This window comes from Calidris pugnax, unplaced genomic scaffold (assembly GCF_001431845.1).
Source record: "Calidris pugnax isolate Ruff unplaced genomic scaffold, ASM143184v1 scaffold11, whole genome shotgun sequence".
NCBI classification, from domain to species: Eukaryota; Metazoa; Chordata; class Aves; order Charadriiformes; family Scolopacidae; genus Calidris; species Calidris pugnax.
This window is the reverse complement of record NW_015090803.1, coordinates 16,645,250-16,666,314: the sequence shown is the minus strand read 5'-3', so window position 1 is coordinate 16,666,314 and position 21,065 is coordinate 16,645,250. Positions and strand designations below refer to the sequence as shown.

The following is a 21,065-nucleotide window of genomic DNA, read 5'->3' as shown; positions in this document are numbered from 1 at the left end:
TGCTGGAACGTCAGGGCTGCTAAATAAGTGCATATTGAATCTGAAATCTGCACCTTCCACACAAGGTTTGTCTCCTGTGATTGACAGCGTGGCTCCAGAAAGGTGTGCACATTGACACAACTTTGTTTTTGAGGACAACGTCTTTCACTGACAAGCAAAACACTGGCCAAAGGACCACGATTGTAAAATAAACATTATGCTACTGCTTAACTGCAGAAAATAAAACAGGTTTTAGTTCTGAAGTTGATGTGAACTGCTATAAATGATTGCTGAGATAAGCATCACTTACATCTGCAAGCAATTATTTACTACTTACTGTTACTTTTCTTCCTAGGTAGGATTCAGTGATTCTGACATTGCTTCCTGTCGTGTCTCTGTTTATTACAGATAAGTGTGGCTGTGACTGGTGGAGCTGACCGCTGCACATGTCAAAGGCAATTATATCACTTCCTTCTTTGGCAACAAAGCCACAGTTGCAGGCTGTTGAGTAGAGAAGACTTCCACAGTCCCACTGGCGAACGTGAACTTCAAAATCTCGAGACGTACTCTTGTAGAGAACAAATGTGCCTGTTTTAAAATTGTCGTAGAGCCTGGAATCAAAAGAACAGCGTGTGGCATCACTTTGGTTATAAAATAACTGTACTGCCACACGTCAGCAACTTTATCTTAAAACAGCTTTCTCGCTGAAGAACTTTGACGCTGCAACTTGTTTTCCTGCATCAGAAAAACCAAACAGCACAGCCCACAAACCAACAAACAACTTTGTTCTGAACAAACACCACAATATCTTCCTCTGTGCAGCTCTACATCAAAAAAAAAACCCTAAGCTGTTTTACAGCAGAAAAATATGGAATAAAAGAAGGATCATGAGCTGAGTATCTGCAGACAATGGTTGTGAATGGAAACATACCCATGAAGCCACTGCCATTCTTTGATATTTTTTTTTTTTTAACTTGGATATTTTTTTCCCCTGTTTTTGACAGGGAACAGGGGGGCACTTCTCCACCTTTGTTGTACATCCTAGAGCAGTACATCCGTGCAGCAAGAGCAATAAGATGCATAGCAGGGGGGCAGCTGCTGAAAACCGCCTAAGTACCCTCGACAAAATGATTTAGAAAGTCACATACTTTTAAAAAGGTCTGCTTTCTTAAGATGGGGAGTGCTTATTCCCAAAGATTTGAAAATTATTTCAGATGTAAACCATAAATAGTGGCTTTCTTTTTTCTTTCTTTTCCTTAGGGTTAGCCATCTGTTCCCTGAAGCAAAGTTAAAATGACCAATTTAATGATTCAGCAGCGAGAAGGGCTTGGGGGAGGTGGGAGATGGGGGCAAGAAAAGAAAGAAAAACCTCCAAACTTTTGCTGCAAGTTTAACAGCCTCTTGGCTATAAATGGCACTTGACAGTTAATTGTTGATTGCAGAATAGTGATTTACTTTACGTATAATGGGCCAGCAGACAAACTGCAGATGGCTGCCCTGCTGGGACTGCAGAGGATTACCTGTCGTTCAGTAAGGACAGTTCCTTTTCTGGTTGTTTCCTCAGTTTGTAAAATAAAGTAGCAACAGACTTTAACCTTAAAAAGCCAGTTTTTTCATCACAGCATCCTGCTTCCAGCCAGCTCACATCACAGAAAACCATTGCTTCGTAAAAAAGCTTGTTCACAACGTATCAGTGGTTAAAATGCCCAGTGAAGCCATCCCTATAATTTCCACTGAAGGAGGAACTGAAAGATTAGGATAACTCAGTGACTTTATTATTATTAATCCTAGTCTCAGTGCTATCAGAGAAGCAACTGCAGCTTGTCTTTTCCCTTCTGTTATCAAGTTCCCAAGAGGAGTGGGTAGCAGGGTGGAGGTTCCCTTCTGTTATCAAGTTCCCAAGAGGAGCTGGTGTGGGGTGGAGACAACACATCCTCTTCTTGTCACCCTGCCACTTGAAGAAAAGTGCTTCTGCCAAGAATATATGCCCCAGGTGTGGACCCCGTGTTTGTTTTGACACCTTCCATGAATTAGAAACTCTTTGAAAGACAGAAGCACACCAAAAACATGCCAGCTGTGGCCACGGAAGCTGTCTTCACTTCAGAAAGAAGGTCAGTGATGTGCGAGTGACAGCAGTGATTAAGTGGCTTTCAATGCTATTAATGAACTCAGCACAATGGTACACGGGCAGCAAGTACCTTCTGGCAACCTGATCCTTACAAGGATTCAGGTATCGACACCCAGAAATAGGGAAACTACACTGTAGGTTGGAAACACCTTTGCATTAAAGCAGTTTTGCCTCATCGATCATTTTATCACTGTTCATATGTAATAACTTTTCTATCTTTCCTAGTCAACAGACAGTACAGCAACCCCTCCTCTCTTGGCATACTCTAACAAGGAAAATAGTCCATTTGCTTCACTCTCTTGCCACACCCCAAAACTTGCATTTAGAAATGCAAATTTTACAAACATCACCACAACTGGCAAGCTTTTACTAACTAAAGCACGTTTATCCTTATTTTCCAAGAAAGAGTGTAAACTACAGAGTGCAGTTGTGGAAAACCACAACTAACTTGTATCACCAGCCCAGATTTAAAATGAGTAAATAATTAAAGATGCCCACAAAAACCGCCCACAAAAAAAATCCCAACACACTTAAAATTTAAGAGCAGCAATCCAGTGCTTACCTTCCGTCAAATGTAATTATGTGAGGGTCAGTAAATGAGTAGCAGTAGGCAGTGGGTAGATCCTTTACTGTAATCTTCAAAACAAAGCAACACACAGTAAACCGTGTTAGATTAGGAAATAAACAGGCTCCAGCACATTGTTTATCTTAAGATACTAGCTTACATTCTAATAAATATATTATACTTTTAACCAATGTCAGTAGTTATATCAGTATTAAAATGTTAAAAAAATAATTCAAATGAAAACACGGCATTTCAATGAAAATAAAACAACGGAACATTGACCACTTAGAAATCTTGATGTGAGTCAGCAAATGACAACTGAAATAGAAGCTTCATTAACATCAGCTGCATTTCTGGGCAGTTCACAGAGCATAACATGAACATTTTCGACCTGTGTGCTCTCTGGAACGTAGCCATTCCACAGGAAGCTCGTGCTGGATATCGGTTCCACTGCAATCCTGGTAATTCTGTCTCCATCCTGCATAAAGTCTGTCACAGCAGTGAAATAAATTACAGCTTGACTACAGATTCCGTTACTGCAGGGTTTCTGGAGAAGATCCACATGACAAGAAGAAAGAGCCAAGTTTAAACCTAACTGCTCTTTACCTGTTTTAATGAAAGCACATCATTAGTGAGTTTTCCTCTAAGTCAGTCACAGTTTGATTACTACTGTTAATAGAGATACTAACTTATTTAAAAACATTTTCATAAATTGAAATAATTATGCATTTTTCTTGGGTTTGGTCATGCAAAACCCCCTCTCTACATCTTCACACACACCCCCAAGAACATGGGTTTGAATTTTACAGTTTGATAGGCCAATGGAAATCACAACAGGCCTGTTAATGTGACATAAAAATGGTTGTCGGCCTAGGCAAGGCTCCTCCTGAGGTTCACAGGACTTGTGCTTGAGAAACTACAGAAAACAGTCATGGTACTAAAAAATGAGAACTTCACAACTGCGTATATAATACTTGCAACACAACTGATCAACAAAATGAACTGAATTATAAACTTTGCAAGTATTCCATCTATCCAAGTCAAAGAATACGGCTCCGATACCCATAGCTGCCCAAACCACCTGCTAACTCCAACAAGTAATGGATTAGGGACACATTCTTCCATACTTTCAGCAGCAGTATACACAGCCCGTGAATATTTTAATATTTTGGAAAATATTTTACAATTAACAGTGTCTCCAAAGAAGGAGACCAACAGGAATATTTGGAGAAAACACATTAAACATACAAAATACAACAGAAATCGGGATAATGCTTACCTTCATCAACAGTATTTAATGTTAGTGAGATTTTGCAGTCACTTTCAAGCTGGCTAAACTCGGGACAAGGAATAGGAATGCTGCTTTCTATTGCCAGTCTGTACTCCTTCCCGTCTTCTGATATATCATACGTTTCTGGAAGTATCTAGTGCAGAAGAAACTGTACTTAAAATGCAAGCTTTGTGAGTAAACTACAGCATTGCTTACTAAGTGGCTAGAAGTACAGTATAAAAAAACCTGAAGAAATAGAATAGCACAGTGCACAGCCTGCTCCATTTCATCAAGCTCATTTAGATGGTCTGAGGAGCTTTAGGGCATCTTCAGGGGAGAAGGTGGGGACTCAGCAGCAAGAGTCTTGAAGAGGTGGAAATAAGTGGCAAAGATAAAGAACAGGCAAGAATAAAGGCTGGCTAAAAAGGTAAGGAATTCACAAACCACGTTACCACCACGAAAAATGTATTCTCTGGGTACCTTCTGGAAGTTAAACAGTTTGGTGTATTGTCTGGGGGAAGGAAGGAAGAAGCTACCTACAGGCAACAATGTCCCAAAAGAATTTGGAAGCACCCTATTTCTCCTGGGATTTCTCTCCACAAACTTATAACACAGCTCACTATAGATACATAACCAACAGTGCAACTAGAGATCAGTAACAGATGCCTAAAACTTCAACTCTTCTGCTATTTGACAAATTTAAGTTCACTACTGCCAACAACATGCTCTTTTAATTCACAATTAATACATTTTGAGTGCTTTCTAGTCAGAAGACTGACTGCTGTGGCAATACTCAGAAAGATTCCTACTACGACAAAGTAAAACATTATTTTCTTTCAAAATTACCTTAATGCCAGCAAAAAATTCCTTGCTTTCAACAGAAGCACTTTGTATGTCCGGCTTCTCCATGAAAAAAGCAGAACTGCTACAGTAGACCTGTAGGGCAAAACCAGTATAATAGAACACATTTTTGGTATGAAGTGGTCGTGTGAAGACAAACCCCAGCCGTCACGGGTTGGTTTGATGGATTCATCACACTCAGTCTTCTGTTTGCACCAGAAAATTACCAATTGTCAATGGTGATGCTTAAGAAAAACAAAGAAACACTTTGAGCATCCTAAGACCTTTTCCTGGCACATTCCACCAGCGGGGCAGAGACTTCTTGAACTAAGGCCACATACAAACCATCATGTTTAACAAGCACCTAAGTCTCCACAGATTTAACAAATCCCTTCCAGCGCATTTCTGCACCCCATGATATACTTTATTACATGTTAGTTACTTCCTTTTGTCTACTTCACCCTTTTTACCTTTAAATTCTGCTGAGTGCCCATTAGATCTTAGGTTATGCAAAACAATCACACTTATCACATGTTAGTTACTTCCTTTTGCCTACTTCACCCTTTTTACCTTTTAATTCTGCTGAGTGCCCATTAGATCTTAGGTTATGCAAAACCTCCTCTTCTTACTATACTATTTTCCTGGTGTTTCCCGGATAGTCTTTTTCAAGCTGAAGAATTTACTGTGATTTCCCTCCACTGAACCAGTTCCATGCTACCAGACACTGTGGTTTTGCTTTGCTTTTGTATTTTTTGTTTGTTTATTTTGCTGTATCCCTTTTGAGACAGACTGACCACACATGCAATCTTTGAGATCCTGAGAAAACCAAGGATTCAGAGCAGCAGCGGGTGGTTTATGACTGTGCCTCTCCTTTTGACTGAGCTAACACCATCAGGCATCTATTCACCAAGTTCCCAAAGGATTTTTGAGGATTAGCAATTGCTATTGATGCCCATAAACCATCCAAGCAGCCTTGCTTTGGCTTGAACACACATCCACATGCACACCAACCATGTGCATTTTTTTTTATTATTTTGGCCAGGAAAAAATAACCTGCATTTTGTTACATACAAGTAAAAAGCTTATTGATTTTCCAGTTCTTAAGCTTCTCAAAGTTACCATTAGAGCCTAGATCCTGATTCTGCTCCCACAGAAGGTAATGCAGGTACTCCCGCTCCTTTTGATGGCAGAGATTAAACCATTTGAATTCAATCCTGGAGACAAAACCATAAAGCAGCAGAGCTCATTATTGATTCAGAGACCAGAAATCTGTCCGATGAATCAACAACACAGCTTCTCACAATCTCTGGCTCTTATAGCCTCTTACTTAGATGCAGTTGCATCCAAAAATCCTCTTAATTTACGGCACCAAACAAAATCACAGTAGAGGGAGAAGAAGCAGCAACTTGAATAAGCATTTCTCTCCTGGAGGCACACTATACTACACTGAGACGGTCTAAAAACCTTAACAGTAGTGACAGTTCCTGATATATTCTGTGGTGTTTCCACATTGGTATGGGCACTGTGGGTGTAAACAGCAACTAGAGGCAATAAGCTTCTGCCAAGAAAAATCACACACTAAGGCACTGGAATGCTGACTGGCAACTCCTGGTGTCTACTGACCATTTATGAAACCATATGCCTTTAGATAAAATGGCTATGAAGGAGAAATAACATATCATAAACAATACAAAGAGTTTCATAATTATTTTTAACCTACTCTGTCTCCAAGTCTGATGTTTATTCCATCTAGTTCTAGAAGGGAGAAGGCGTGAACTGCTGTTTCACGTTTCAGTTCCTCTTTGGTACCTTCAGGAGAAAGCCTTGACCAGGTCACAACGAATCCCACCGAGGTGTTTGCAAAGGGAAAGCCAAAGGTGCACCTGAGGTAAACGCTGCCTTTGATCAGCCGTGCTACAATTTCAGGGACAGCTGGCAGTGGCGGGGACACAGATGGAGGTGACGGAGGAGCCAGGTTACCTGGTCAAACAGAAGTGCAGGTTGTGCTTTATATTCTGTGCAAAAACCAGTATCCAATGAAATGAAATCAACACAGATTTTTTCCATTAATACACTAATAATATTTACCTTTTCATATATGGAAATACTACCTAATCGCTTAGAGAATCAGAGTTGGTGTGCATGATTTTTGATTAATTATTGAAACTCTTGATCAGCCCTTGATTATATTCTAGCCCATAGGAAGGTGCTCAAGAGGGGAGGAACAAAACCCCAAACAAGGGAACAAAACATATTTAATTATTTTATCAGACAGGAGAGAGCAACAAGCAAAGGAATTTGCCTGACAGAAGAATACTTTCTCTACTTATGAAGAAAGGGAAAAAGGAAAAAAAAAAAGGGGCTATATAACAAGGAACAGAATAAACAACAGTTCTATTTGTAGATTCATCTGATATTTAACTACTAAAGAATCGTGGTAATCTCTAAATCCTCATTATTAAAACTACTTTTTAACATTTTGGTAGTTATTCTGAACATTACACTGAGGAACTAATTTTGGAATCCAAGGTCTGAAATTACCTCCAAACTGCTCATTTGTCAAAGACCAAGGAATACTGTCAATAACATGAATGTGTTTTTATTCAAGATAAAATATGACTAAATTTTGACATTATTGGGTCACAGATGCACAGGAAATCTTGAAAATCAAACTAAAATACTTACTGATACAGAGGCCTTGAATCTCTGCTCCCTCAGGATCACAGGTCTGTGGCTTTGCATCTGAAACAACTATAAATTGTTCTTAAATTGTATATTCACACAACACAGAGTGGGTACACCAACGCTCTTAACTTATTGTTCTATGTTAAAAATGCACCAAATATCACAAGACACTAATTGAAATGTAAATGAGCGAATCAACAACACAGCTTCTCACAACCTCTGGCTCTTATAGCCTCTTACTTAGGTGCAGTTGCATCCAAAAATCCTCTTAATTTACGGCACCAAACAAAATCACAGTAGAGGGAGAAGAAGCAGCAACTTGAATAAGCATTTCTCTCCTGGAGGCACACTATACTACACTGAGACGGTCTAAAAACCTTAACAGTAGTGACAGTTCCTGATATATTCTGTGGTGTTTCCACATTGGTATGGGCACTGTGGGTGTAAACAGCAACTAGAGGCAATAAGCTTCTGCCAAGAAAAATCACACACTAAGGCACTGGAAAGCTGACTGGCAACTCCTGGTGTCTACTGACCATTTATGAAACCATATGCCTTTAGATAAAATGGCTATGAAGGAGAAATAACATATCATAAACAATACAAAGAGTTTTATAATTATTTTTAACCTACTCTGTCTCCAAGTCTGATGTTTATTCCATCTAGTTCTAGAAGGGAGAAGGCGTGAACTGCTGTTTCACGTTTCAGTTCCTCTTTGGTACCTTCAGGAGAAAGCCTTGACCAGGTCACAACGAATCCCACCGAGGTGTTTGCAAAGGGAAAGCCAAAGGTGCACCTGAGGTAAACGCTGCCTTTGATCAGCCGTGCTACAATTTCAGGGACAGCTGGCAGTGGCGGGGACACAGATGGAGGTGACGGAGGAGCCAGGTTACCTGGTCAAACAGAAGTGCAGGTTGTGCTTTATATTCTGTGCAAAAACCAGTATCCAATGAAATGAAATCAACACAGATTTTTTCCATTAATACACTAATAATATTTACCTTTTCATATATGGAAATACTACCTAATCGCTTAGAGAATCAGAGTTGGTGTGCATGATTTTTGATTAATTATTGAAACTCTTGATCAGCCCTTGATTATATTCTAGCCCATAGGAAGGTGCTCAAGAGGGGAGGAACAAAACCCCAAACAAGGGAACAAAACATATTTAATTATTTTATCAGACAGGAGAGAGCAACAAGCAAAGGAATTTGCCTGACAGAAGAATACTTTCTCTACTTATGAAGAAAGGGAAAAAGGAAAAAAAAAAAGGGGCTATATAACAAGGAACAGAATAAACAACAGTTCTATTTGTAGATTCATCTGATATTTAACTACTAAAGAATCGTGGTAATCTCTAAATCCTCATTATTAAAACTACTTTTTAACATTTTGGTAGTTATTCTGAACATTACACTGAGGAACTAATTTTGGAATCCAAGGTCTGAAATTACCTCCAAACTGCTCATTTGTCAAAGACCAAGGAATACTGTCAATAACATGAATGTGTTTTTATTCAAGATAAAATATGACTAAATTTTGACATTATTGGGTCACAGATGCACAGAAAATCTTGAAAATCAGACTAAAATACTTACTGATACAGACGCCTTGAATCTCTGCTCCCTCAGGATCACAGGTCTGTGGCTTTGCATCTGAAACAACTATAAATTGTTCTTAAATTGTATATTCACACAACACAGAGTGGGTACACCAACGCTCTTAACTTATTGTTCTATGTTAAAAATACACCACAGATCACAAGACACTAATTGAAATGTGAATTAGAAAAACAGAAGCAATCTTCTAATTCCTATACAATGATGGTGGCAGGGAGTGCAAAGCCTTGCACTGGAGATCACCAGTAGATTGGCTACAGCTGGGAGGAAGGTACAGAACATTCTACCACCCCTGCATCTCTTACTTCAGAGGGACCCAGCCAATACTCAGAGATAGTGCATGAAAAGGAATTAAACTATTCCCTTGCACATCTATTTTGTCCCCCCAAATGCACACCTGAATGCTTATTCATTAACTGTAACCCTGGACAGCCAAATTCAACGCAGCCCTGCTTTGAAAAAAATCATCGTTCCTACCTAAGAAAAAGGCTGCTGACTGGCAACTCCTGGTGTCTACTGACCATTTATGAAACCATATGCCTTTAGATAAAATGGCTATGAAGGAGAAATAACATATCATAAACAATACAAAGAGTTTTATAATTATTTTTAACCTACTCTGTCTCCAAGTCTGATGTTTATTCCATCTAGTTCTAGAAGGGAGAAGGCGTGAACTGCTGTTTCACGTTTCAGTTCCTCTTTGGTACCTTCAGGAGAAAGCCTTGACCAGGTCACAACGAATCCCACCGAGGTGTTTGCAAAGGGAAAGCCAAAGGTGCACCTGAGGTAAACGCTGCCTTTGATCACCCGTGCTACAACTTCAGGGACAGCTGGCAGTGGCGGGGACACAGATGGAGGTGACGGAGGAGCCAGGTTACCTGGTCAAACAGAAGTGCAGGTTGTGCTTTATATTCTGTGCAAAAACCGTTATCTAATGAAATGAAATCAACACAGATTTTGTCCATTAATACACTAATAATATTTACCTTTTTCATATATGGAAATATTACCTAATTGCTTAGAGAATCAGAGTTGGTGTGCGTGATTTTTGATTAATTATTAAAACTCTTGATCAGCCCCTGATTATATTCTAGCCCATAGGAAGGTGCTCAAGAGGGGAGGAAAAAAACCCCAAATGAGGGAACTAAACATATTTAATTATTTTATCAGACAGGAGAGAGCAACAAGCAAAGGAATTTGCCTGACAGAAGAATATTTTCTCTACTTAGGAAGAAAGGGAAAAAGAAAAAAAAAAAGGGCTATGTAACAAGGAACAGAATAAGCAACAGTTTGGTTTGTAGATTCATCTGATATTTAACTACTAAAGAATCATGCTAATCTCTAAATCCTCATTATTAAAACTACTTTTTAACATTTTGGTAGTTATTCTGAACATTACACTGAGGAACTAATTTTGGAATCCAAGGTCTGAAATTACCTCCAAACTGCTCATTTGTCAAAGACCAAGGAATACTGTCAATAACATGAATGTGTTTTTATTCAAGATAAAATATGACTAAATTTTGACATTATTGGGTCACAGATGCACAGAAAATCTTGAAAATCAGACTAAAATACTTACTGATACAGACGCCTTGAATCTCTGCTCCCTCAGGATCACAGGTCTGTGGCTTTGCATCTGAAACAACTATAAATTGTTCTTAAATTGTATATTCACACAACACAGAGTGGGTACACCAACGCTCTTAACTTATTGTTCTATGTTAAAAATACACCACAGATCACAAGACACTAATTGAAATGTGAATTAGAAAAACAGAAGCAATCTTCTAATTCCTATACAATGATGGTGGCAGGGAGTGCAAAGCCTTGCACTGGAGATCACCAGTAGATTGGCTACAGCTGGGAGGAAGGTACAGAACATTCTACCACCCCTGCATCTCTTACTTCAGAGGGACCCAGCCAATACTCAGAGATAGTGCATGAAAAGGAATTAAACTATTCCCTTGCACATCTATTTTGTCCCCCCAAATGCACACCTGAATGCTTATTCATTAACTGTAACCCTGGACAGCCAAATTCAACGCAGCCCTGCTTTGAAAAAAATCATCGTTCCTACCTAAGAAAAAGGCTATTGTTTGCTATTTTGTATGTTATTTTTAAAAAGTGGGACTTTACCAGTGCATTTGTACCAGCAGCAGGAAGAGGTTAGTCAGCCCAGCCAAAGTAAGACAAAAGAGCAGCAGCAACACCAAAAGCCCCATTCGCCAAAAAGAAGGAAGAGCAGATTTTGATGTTCCAGACCAAACACAAAGTCCCGTAGTGCAGTAGTTTTTCGTTGCTTCAGCCACTCATATGCTGAAATGCCCCATTTCTGGCAGTTTTTTCTGTCGATAAACCCTTGGAGAATAAACCCTTAAGAATTGGACCTAAAGCAATAATGATTGTCCAACAAGGCACCAGAAAACCCACTGATAGTTTTGGTGTGAAGCTTTTGCAAACAGTCAGAAGTAGAGAATGTGACTTTGAGCAAGACAGTGCATGATGCATAAAAATATTGCTGGTATTTTCACAACACTGCGTTATACAAGCTAATGAGAATCTCCTGCTACACTAATTTGCCACTATTTCACAGTATTTATAAGTGTAAGGATTTAAATATGCCTTAATTAAGCTATCTGGAAGATCTGGCATGAATAACGAAATAAAGAAGTTTTGAGCTGTGAACACCAACCCTTTTGCAGTGCAAGGGCCCAAGATAAAACAAAGCATCACAAAAGGACTCTGGTTCTTCCTCATGGTACTAATAAATTGTCTGTCAATAGAGCATTTTTGTGCTGAATTTTCTTCTAGCAACAATGTGTATGCTCTCCAGAATGATGATAAAAGAAGTACAGAAAGAAAAAGATTCCTAACCATATATATATCACAGAATCACAGAATCTTCTAGGTTGGAAGGGACCTTAAAGATCATCTTGTCCAACCGTCAACCTAACTGACAAAAATAGACACCCACACAACAAACTATATTGATATATAAGCCATTTGGTGAAGTTCTTAAACAAAATTTACTCTGACACGTAATTCTATGCATGTTCAGCCTTGGGTATTTGCAGAGCAGAAGTAAGAGTGTAAAAATACTCTGAAATTTGACTTCCAGATGTGTCTTATATCCCCACCTCATCGTACAAAAATTTCAATTCCTAAGTTTCTGTGCTTTGAAGAGCATTTGAGTGCTAAATGTAAGTTAAAAAGGGGTGGTGTGAACCCACCTCACCAGATAAAATAATTTTTCTATTAATATCAATATGAAAAGTAAGGACTGCAGGAAACTTCACCAAGTAAAACTATTTTCAGGTGTTTCCTTTCATCCAAACACCAGAGCAAGACAGTTACTCATCAACACACGCGGGCAGTTGAGTTAGACCAGGCGTTTTCTCACCTTCTGCACAATACCCCATGCATCCTTGGGTGGGCTGCAGCAAGTAAACAAAGAAATCTCCACAGTTCCTCACACTGACAGGGATTCGGAAAAGGCAGCAGTCTTTTGAAGTGCTGAAGAAGAACTGCCATGTAGCACAGGCCGTCAGCTGTTTGATCTCACCGGGGCGAGGCATGGACTCTGAGTCCCTCAGAGACAACCAGACAGGGGCTTGAGTTCCGCAGTGATTCATCTGCCGTGCCAAAGGAAAACATCACAAAATGGTTAATGCCTTATCAAACTGTTGCTATGCTTTAATGAGAGGTGTATTCAATTAGTTTCCTGCATGGGCTTTTAGCGAAGTTTAGACAGTGTAATTGAGGGCTTGCTTATTTTCCTCCTCAAGGTTGAATACAAATACACACAAAGGAGGCTTAAGTCTTTCTTTGAGTCTAATGCATTTGTGTTGCTAAAGACTATAATTTAGAATCATAGAATCATAGAGTTGCATAGGTTAGAAGGGACCTTTCAGATCATCTAGTCCAACCATCAACCTAACACTGACAAAACCCATCACTAAACCATGTCTCTAAGCACTATGTCTACCCATCTTCTAAATCCCTCCAGGGATGGTGACTCAACCACTTCCCTGGGCAGCCCATTCCAAGGCTTAATAACCCTTTCAGTGTAAACATTTTTCTAATATCCAACCTAAACCTCCCCTGGCACAACTGGACACCATTTCCTCTTGTCCCATTGCCTGTTACTTGGGAGAAGAGACCAACCCCACCTCACTACACCCTCATTTCAGGGAGTTGTAGACAGCGATATAGTTGTAGACAGGTGTCCCCTTTTTTAGTGCCTAAAGAACTTAACCAGGAGCCACACCTGAGTGGTTTTGCCCAAAAAAGCCAGCAATTGTGTTATGGCTTAGCGAGTTACTCTACACCTGTTAACCTACAGTAGCTGATTGTGTGAATGCCACCAGAGCATGGCAAATACAGGGCAGAAGATATACTCACTGAATATCAACCAAAGGTGCTTAAGCAGACACACTTTATCCGCCCTTTGCCATGGACTGAAGGCTCAGCCAGCCTCCTGGATTTTAGCTAAGAGATGTGGCCAGCTGATGCACAGTTACTGGCTTGCAGCCCTAGCCAAAAATGCAAGACACCTTTATGAGGGAGTGAGAAGTGTGCTGTGGAACAGTCTCCTTCGCCCCCCACCACTGTGGCAACATGAGGTCTTCTCATCAAGGAAGCTGCTGAGCAGGTCACAACTTCACAGCAGTAACAATCATAGTACCCCAAACATAAATCTGATTTAGCAGACCCCAGAGTTTAGCAGCAGAACACAGGAAAATCAATCCTGAGAAAAGGAGACAAAGGAGGAACCTGGTTCATGGGTTATCAGAATGAGTTAAAAGTCACCTCCAGTCTCTCATGTGCTTGCAGGAAGCAAACTGAAGAGAAAGACCTAGAAGGCCACAGTGTGTTAAAGCCAGCATTTGGAAAATATTTAGATGAAAACTATAAATCTGAGATCGTGAGATTTTGAGAACCTCTTCTCCTTTGTACCTAACCTCAAGTATCCCTTTCTTTGATCCCTTGAGGAGCTGCTATAAACTCAGTTTTATTTCATGAGTATTTTGAACTGTTTTGTATTCCTATAAAAGTGTTTCATTGTTGGGTTTTTGAATTTTTGATTTTTATTAAGAGACTGTGACCCGGCAATTTCAATTCATTAGAGAAATCACAGGTAAAATATTGTAATGACATTTTAATTATTTTTTTTTCTTAAACAAGGAAATGTTTTAAAATAGGAATATAGTTGTCATGGTCCAAAATAAAGCCTTACAAGTCTAAAGTATTAAATATTCCAAGTAATTCTTGAGTCTTAGGGGACTTGCTGCTGCTGAGGCAACTCTGTTAGTTCAAGTCATTTTAAGAGCAACCTCTTCTAACATCATCACTTTAAAGGCTCCACAATTACTGGCTTCATGTGGCTGCAAATCTTTATCCCACATTCACATGGCCTTCCCAACAGACTGCCCACCACAGAGCTGCAGCTTTACAACAGGATAGTCCTGCTCTGCTGCTGCTGAGAAAACCTTCAGCAGTGACCAAAAATTACTAGTTTTGAGTGCTCTAAAAGGGATGTAATTTGTCATCCCCTGCTATTCCCTACTCAGCGTAAAATTTTCAATGCTTAAGACTTAATTGTCCAGTTAACACATTTTAAATAAAGTATTTAGAGAGAGTAGGTACTCTTCCTCCACAGCAGTCTCCATAACTGTATTCTGGTTTTGTTCCTATCCCACTGAAAAGTTCATAAGAAAAAAATACGTATTTCTAATAATCTAATGGGTTGTAACAGTACCTCCACGCACTTGGTCGGCATCTCAGCAGGCTTATCAAAAACCATAAAGCGATACCATCCTGGTGTTAGGGAATGGTCACATATTAAATCCTGAATGGCTGACTGCTGGAGGTGGGAGGAATCGAAGTCAACGCTTCGGTAAGGGCTCTGCAGGACCCGATGGCCACCAGGAGAGCATTCGAGAACTGGGGAGCAAGAGAGCAGTTTGAGTATCAAGATGGAACGTCTAACAGGCATGTTAGAAAATATGTTAAGTGTTTTTAATGGGAAAAGATGGATATATTGCAATATGATGCGAAGCTACTTTTACCGTAAAACATGTTGAAGTCTTAGTAACAACAACAAATAGTTATCTTAGCACTCTAAAATTGAATAGAATTCATCATGTGGTAACTTTTCCTTCTTTAAGTGGAGAATAAATGCAAATTAATAACCACATTAGGCATTTACCCTGGATGTAGAAACAGCAGAAAGGAGTATGTTCATACTTTCTCTCTGGATTTTGACTTTCTAGTTTCACTGATGTTTATGAACTCTAACAACCCAAATAAAAACGGGGTGTCAGATATATGAGGGTCAAAATCTTACTTTAAGAAGAGTAAAGATTATCCAAAGTTTTTCTGTAAATAGGCTTTATGGGGTTTCTATGCCTGAAATGAAGAATTCTCTCGAATGGATGAGAGGTAGTTGCACACAGTTTGCACACATACACGTGGATGGTAGCAAAAGTGTGTATGGAAATGGGGAGATGCCCAGTTACACAATTTAAGTCAATTTGCATGACTGACATGCTAAATTTTAATAAAGTAAATACAACTACCAAACATATTATTGGATATCTAAATGGCCTTGTGGCCTCAAAAAAAAAAAATCTCAAAATTGCTGATAGGCAACATGAAGGTTTAGAATCTGAAGACGTCTTTATGATTTTTTTTTTTTTTAAAATTCATTCAATAATAAAGCAGAATGCCAGAATTTCTGAGTCTGATTTGGCAACCGAGTCAACTCCTGTCAAAGACAGTGACAATAAAAGTTCTGGCTAATGGCATATTTGCATGCAATATGCCATTGAGTTCTTGCTCAGGAATGTGCCTGGGAAGTGAAAGCAGGGGAAAACAAAGTCAGAGAATATTAATAAATAATTAACATTTTAAATATGCCTATCTATTTAGCTTGCTTTTAAAAATGGATACCAACTGATGCTGCCCATGAATGGAATTTCAGGTTATACTGAATGACACAGTTAATCTTAATTCTTGCCTCTGCTATGCTATTAATGAATTAAAAAAATGCAGCTGCAGTAAAGCTCTATGATCTTACATTTTGAATAATAATACTCTTAACTTCAGTTTTCTCTCCCAGACTTTTCTGTATTTGTCCCATATTTTGCATGGTGTATTTATGCCACTGATTACAAACATATTTTGGTTCAAATCATGCAATAACACACTATCACCTCCCACATTTTTCACACCATTGCCTAGACAACCCCAATTATAAAACAGTTTCCAAACCAGGTAATTTCCCTCCTTTAAATGGAGAAGATGCCCCAGTGAGGGAACAGACTTCATCTTCTTTCAAGCACAGTTTGAGAATCCTATAGCCTTTCAAAGACGGAAGATTTAATCTGCTATGGCTTTAGGCTACCCAGGCAGGTAACAATAGCTTTATCTTCTGTCCTCTAAGGGCAGATGGAAGTCGCTGTGATTGACTGTGCCACCACCGTGCTGCTGAGTTACTCCTAGTAGCCCCTAGGCTATTCGTGTCCATACAAGTTGACCTTACTGAGAATTTATCCTTCATTGGAATTCGAAGAAAAGCCCTTGAAGAATCACAGGTCAGTCATGTGTGTTATTGAAATGTTTTCTAACCAAGCTACAGCACAAGCAGTTTATGAACCGCGGGGAAAGTTTCTTCCTGCCTTCTATTTTTTTTTTTTAACTGGAATTCTCCCTTTCCTGCAGCACCCTCATCAGATTTCTTTCCTGTAACTGAACCACTCCTGAAGCAATTAATATCTGTTCCCTTCTCCATTAATAAATCAAGCTAGACATGAGACAAGTCTTTATTTTCTTTTCCTCCACAGTTTAATTAGATCATCGTTTGATAGATCTTTAAAACAGCAGACTGTACTCACTTGTAACAGGGTCATAAATCCTACTAAAGATCAAATTATACGTTTCTTATTATTATGCACATCACTTTAAAATGTCATCCAGCCCTTTGTCTATTCTTTCTTCCTTTTTAGAAGAATGCTAATATTTCCATAGCTATTGCTTGGAAATCTCATGTTGCACAACACTGGTTGATTATTTTTCCTGCCTGTCTTCAGGATGAATACAGTGAGCTTTGCCTGGATCCATCCCAGACCTCTGTGGTCCTCCCAGATACTGAGAAATGTGATTCGAAGCCAGAAAAGAAATCAACTTTTGCAACATTTTAAACGCAAGGGTAGCGCTGTGCTGGAGGATGAGCCTTTTGGGAGAGGTATAGAGGAAATCTCTGCCAACACCTTGGGGTTTGTACCACGACTGCCACAAACTGGGTCAGGTAATAGGTACTCTGAGCAGCACACGTTAACCAAAAGTCAAAGAGGTTCTTGAAATCAACACAGGAGCTCATTTTCCACAAAAAAAAAAAAAAAAAAATACCAAACATATTATTGGATATCTAAATGGCCTTGTGGCCTCAAAAAAAAAAAATCTCAAAATTGCTGATAGGCAACATGAAGGTTTAGAATCTGAAGACGTCTTTATGATTTTTTTTTTTTTTAAAATTCATTCAATAATAAAGCAGAATGCCAGAATTTCTGAGTCTGATTTGGCAACCGAGTCAAAAAAAAAAAAATCTCAAAATTGCTGATAGGCAACATGAAGGTTCAGAATCTGAAGATGTCTTTATGATATTTTTTTTTAAAAAAAAAACATTCAGAAATAAAGCAGAATACCAGAATTTCTGAGTCTGATCTGGCAACTGAGTCGACTCCTGTCAAAGACAGTGACAATAAAAGTTCTGGCTAATGGCATATTTGCATGCAACATGCCATTGAGTTCTTGCTCAGGAATGTGCCTGGGAAGTGAAAGTAGGGGAAAAAAAAGTAAGAGAATATTAATAAATAATTAACATTTTAAATATGCCTATCTATTTACCTTGCTTTTAAAAATGGATACCAACTGATGCTGCCCATGAATGGAATTTCAGGTTATACTGAATGACACAGTTAATCTTAATTCTTGCCTCTACTATGCTATTAATGAATTAAAAAAATGCAGCTGCAGTAAAGCTCTATGATCTGACATTGTGAATAATAATACTCTTAACTTCAGTTTTCTCTCCCAGACTTTTCTGTATTTGTCCCATATTTTGCATGGTGTATTTACGCCACTGATTACAAACATATTTTGGTTCAAATCATGCAATAACACACTATCACCTCCCACATTTTTCACACCATTGCCTAGACAACCCCAATTATAAAACAGTTTCCAAACCAGGTAATTTCCCTCCTTTAAATGGAGAAGATGCCCCAGTGAGGGAACAGACTTCATCTTCTTTCAAGCACAGTTTGAGAATCCTATAGCCTTTCAAAGACGGAAGATTTAATCTGCTATGGCTTTAGGCTACCCAGGCAGGTAACAATAGCTTTATCTTCTGTCCTCTAAGGGCAGATGGAAGTCGCTGTGATTGACTGTGCCACCACCGTGCTGCTGAGTTACTCCTAGTAGCCCCTAGGCTATTCGTGTCCATACAAGTTGACCTTACTGAGAATTTATCCTTCATTGGAATTCGAAGAAAAGCCCTTGAAGAATCACAGGTCAGTCATGTGTGTTATTGAAATGTTTTCTAACCAAGCTACAGCACAAGCAGTTTATGAACCGCGGGGAAAGTTTCTTCCTGCCTTCTATTTTTTTTTTTTAACTGGAATTCTCCCTTTCCTGCAGCACCCTCATCAGATTTCTTTCCTGTAACTGAACCACTCCTGAAGCAATTAATATCTGTTCCCTTCTCCATTAATAAATCAAGCTAGACATGAGACAAGTCTTTATTTTCTTTTCCTCCACAGTTTAATTAGATCATCGTTTGATAGATCTTTAAAACAGCAGACTGTACTCACTTGTAACAGGGTCATAAATCCTACTAAAGATCAAATTATACGTTTCTTATTATTATGCACATCACTTTAAAATGTCATCCAGCCCTTTGTCTATTCTTTCTTCCTTTTTAGAAGAATGCTAATATTTCCATAGCTATTGCTTGGAAATCTCATGTTGCACAACACTGGTTGATTATTTTTCCTGCCTGTCTTCAGGATGAATACAGTGAGCTTTGCCTGGATCCATCCCAGACCTCTGTGGTCCTCCCAGATACTGAGAAATGTGATTCGAAGCCAGAAAAGAAATCAACTTTTGCAACATTTTAAACGCAAGGGTAGCGCTGTGCTGGAGGATGAGCCTTTTGGGAGAGGTATAGAGGAAATCTCTGCCAACACCTTGGGGTTTGTACCACGACTGCCACAAACTGGGTCAGGTAATAGGTACTCTGAGCAGCACACGTTAACCAAAAGTCAAAGAGGTTCTTGAAATCAACACAGGAGCTCATTTTCCACAAAAAAAAAAAAAAAAAAAAGAAGGTATTTAAGTGGCTCCCCATGACTGCCTCAGCTGGAGAACTGAGCTCCACAAAGGAAGGGCTTTTCAATTCCCTGTTCCCATCTCTATTCAAATCCAGGTGCAGGGAGGGGCTGATGATTTTCCACCTGACCCTAATGTTTCCAGCATTATGGAGCAGTTGGGGACTGAGGACTACAACCCCATGTAGAGATGGAAAAAGAAGTCACTCGTTGAATAGGGGCAAGGCAAGTGCAGAGGGGCAGGACTGACAACTCCATTCCTCAGGTAGGGTTGGCTCATCAGTTTATATCTCCTGCTGCCCAAAGGTCTGGCAAATGACTATGGATAAGCAGGTAATGCCATTAGTAAGTGCCTGCTCTGATCTTGGAAGTGCTTTTTATTGCATCTACTGACTGCAATGGATGCAGCGTATCAACATCCCAAGGCAGAAATTGGAGCACTTCATACAGAACAAAAGTGCTCACACCTATTCGTGGATTTCAACTCCTTCAAAATACTAAACTAGGAAGAAGTTCACTTTTTGAACCACGGACCCCCCCTCTCTTTCCGCCGGGCTCCGCTCCGCTCCCCCTCCGCCGGGCTCCGCGCTCTTCTGGCCGCCTCCCTGCGCCCACCCCCGCGCCTTAGCGCAGCCCCTCCCGCCGGGGGTCCTCGGTGGGGCCCGGCCCTCCCACCGCCCCCCCCTCCTCTTCTCCCGGGGTGTGGGGGGGGTGGCTTGTGGCCACCGGGCGACCCCGCTTCCCCTGGGCATCCCCCAGCCCGGGGGCTCCCTGGGGGCTAGGGGGCGGTTGAGGGTATTTTCAGCAAGAAAACAAGAGAAACATTCAGTGATTGCCGTCATGAAGATGCTTTTTTGACTCCTGCCCAGCCCCAGAGCTGGCTGGGGTCATCAGTGATGGCTTCTGACCAGGGTCAGGCTGATGGTTGGACCAGACGATCTCAAAAGGTCCCTTCCAACCTGGGCAATTCTATGGAAGAGCAATGCCCTGCTGCCCTCCGACCCATAACTATTTTCTGATATTCAGTAAAATGCTGAAAAAGGGCCATTTTTGTTGCCATCAGTGCTTCGGTCACTTCCTTAGATTTTTATACTCCTGCTTTAGCGCTCATTACAACCTGCTGCATTTGATACCGTTATGGTGCCTCAACCACCTCCCTGGGCAGCCCATTCCAATGGCTGAGAAGATGGGGAGAAGGGAGCGAGGAGGGGGGCGCAGGGCAATTAGGGTTCCTCGGCTCCGACTGTCACTCGGTCGGCTCTCCCCGCGCAGGTGCGCTGTGACAGCGACACCTCCTATTTTGTCCCTTCAGAAAGTTAAGCCTCTTGTCGCCAAACCAGGAACCGTGGGGCTGGAACACACCAGCAGCGATGTGCGGGGATGGGGGAAGGACCGGAGCCTGGGGCGGGACAGGGCGAGCGCTCCCTGCCAGGGGGCTACCTCCAAACTTGCCAGGGGGCTACCTCCAGCCCTGCCGTGGGGGCTACCTCCAAACTTGCCAGAGGGCTACCTCCAGCCCTGCCGGGGGGGCTACCTCCGGCCCCGCCGGGGGGGCACCTCCAGACCTGCCCGGGGTCTTCCTCCAAAC

At 40.5% G+C, this 21,065-nt stretch overlaps 1 protein-coding gene across 1 annotated transcript in view; it reads right to left on the bottom strand.

Moving 5' to 3' along the window:
- The window catches only part of VWDE (von Willebrand factor D and EGF domains), a 56,830-nt gene extending 41,810 nt beyond the window's left edge, over nucleotides 1–15,020 (bottom strand). Inside the window, exons 1-9 of the mRNA XM_014937622.1 lie at nucleotides 14,848–15,020; nucleotides 12,490–12,721; nucleotides 10,669–10,734; nucleotides 9,705–9,964; nucleotides 4,789–4,878; nucleotides 3,952–4,096; nucleotides 3,064–3,278; nucleotides 2,670–2,743; nucleotides 317–590 (exon numbers count right to left, since the gene is read on the bottom strand). Of these exons, the coding sequence (XP_014793108.1) occupies nucleotides 317–590; nucleotides 2,670–2,743; nucleotides 3,064–3,278; nucleotides 3,952–4,096; nucleotides 4,789–4,878; nucleotides 9,705–9,964; nucleotides 10,669–10,734; nucleotides 12,490–12,721; nucleotides 14,848–14,892 (1,401 nt within the window). The 5' untranslated portion in view covers nucleotides 14,893–15,020. The remainder of the gene's footprint in view (nucleotides 1–316; nucleotides 591–2,669; nucleotides 2,744–3,063; nucleotides 3,279–3,951; nucleotides 4,097–4,788; nucleotides 4,879–9,704; nucleotides 9,965–10,668; nucleotides 10,735–12,489; nucleotides 12,722–14,847) is intronic.
- Nucleotides 15,021–21,065: the final 6,045 nt, after the last annotated feature.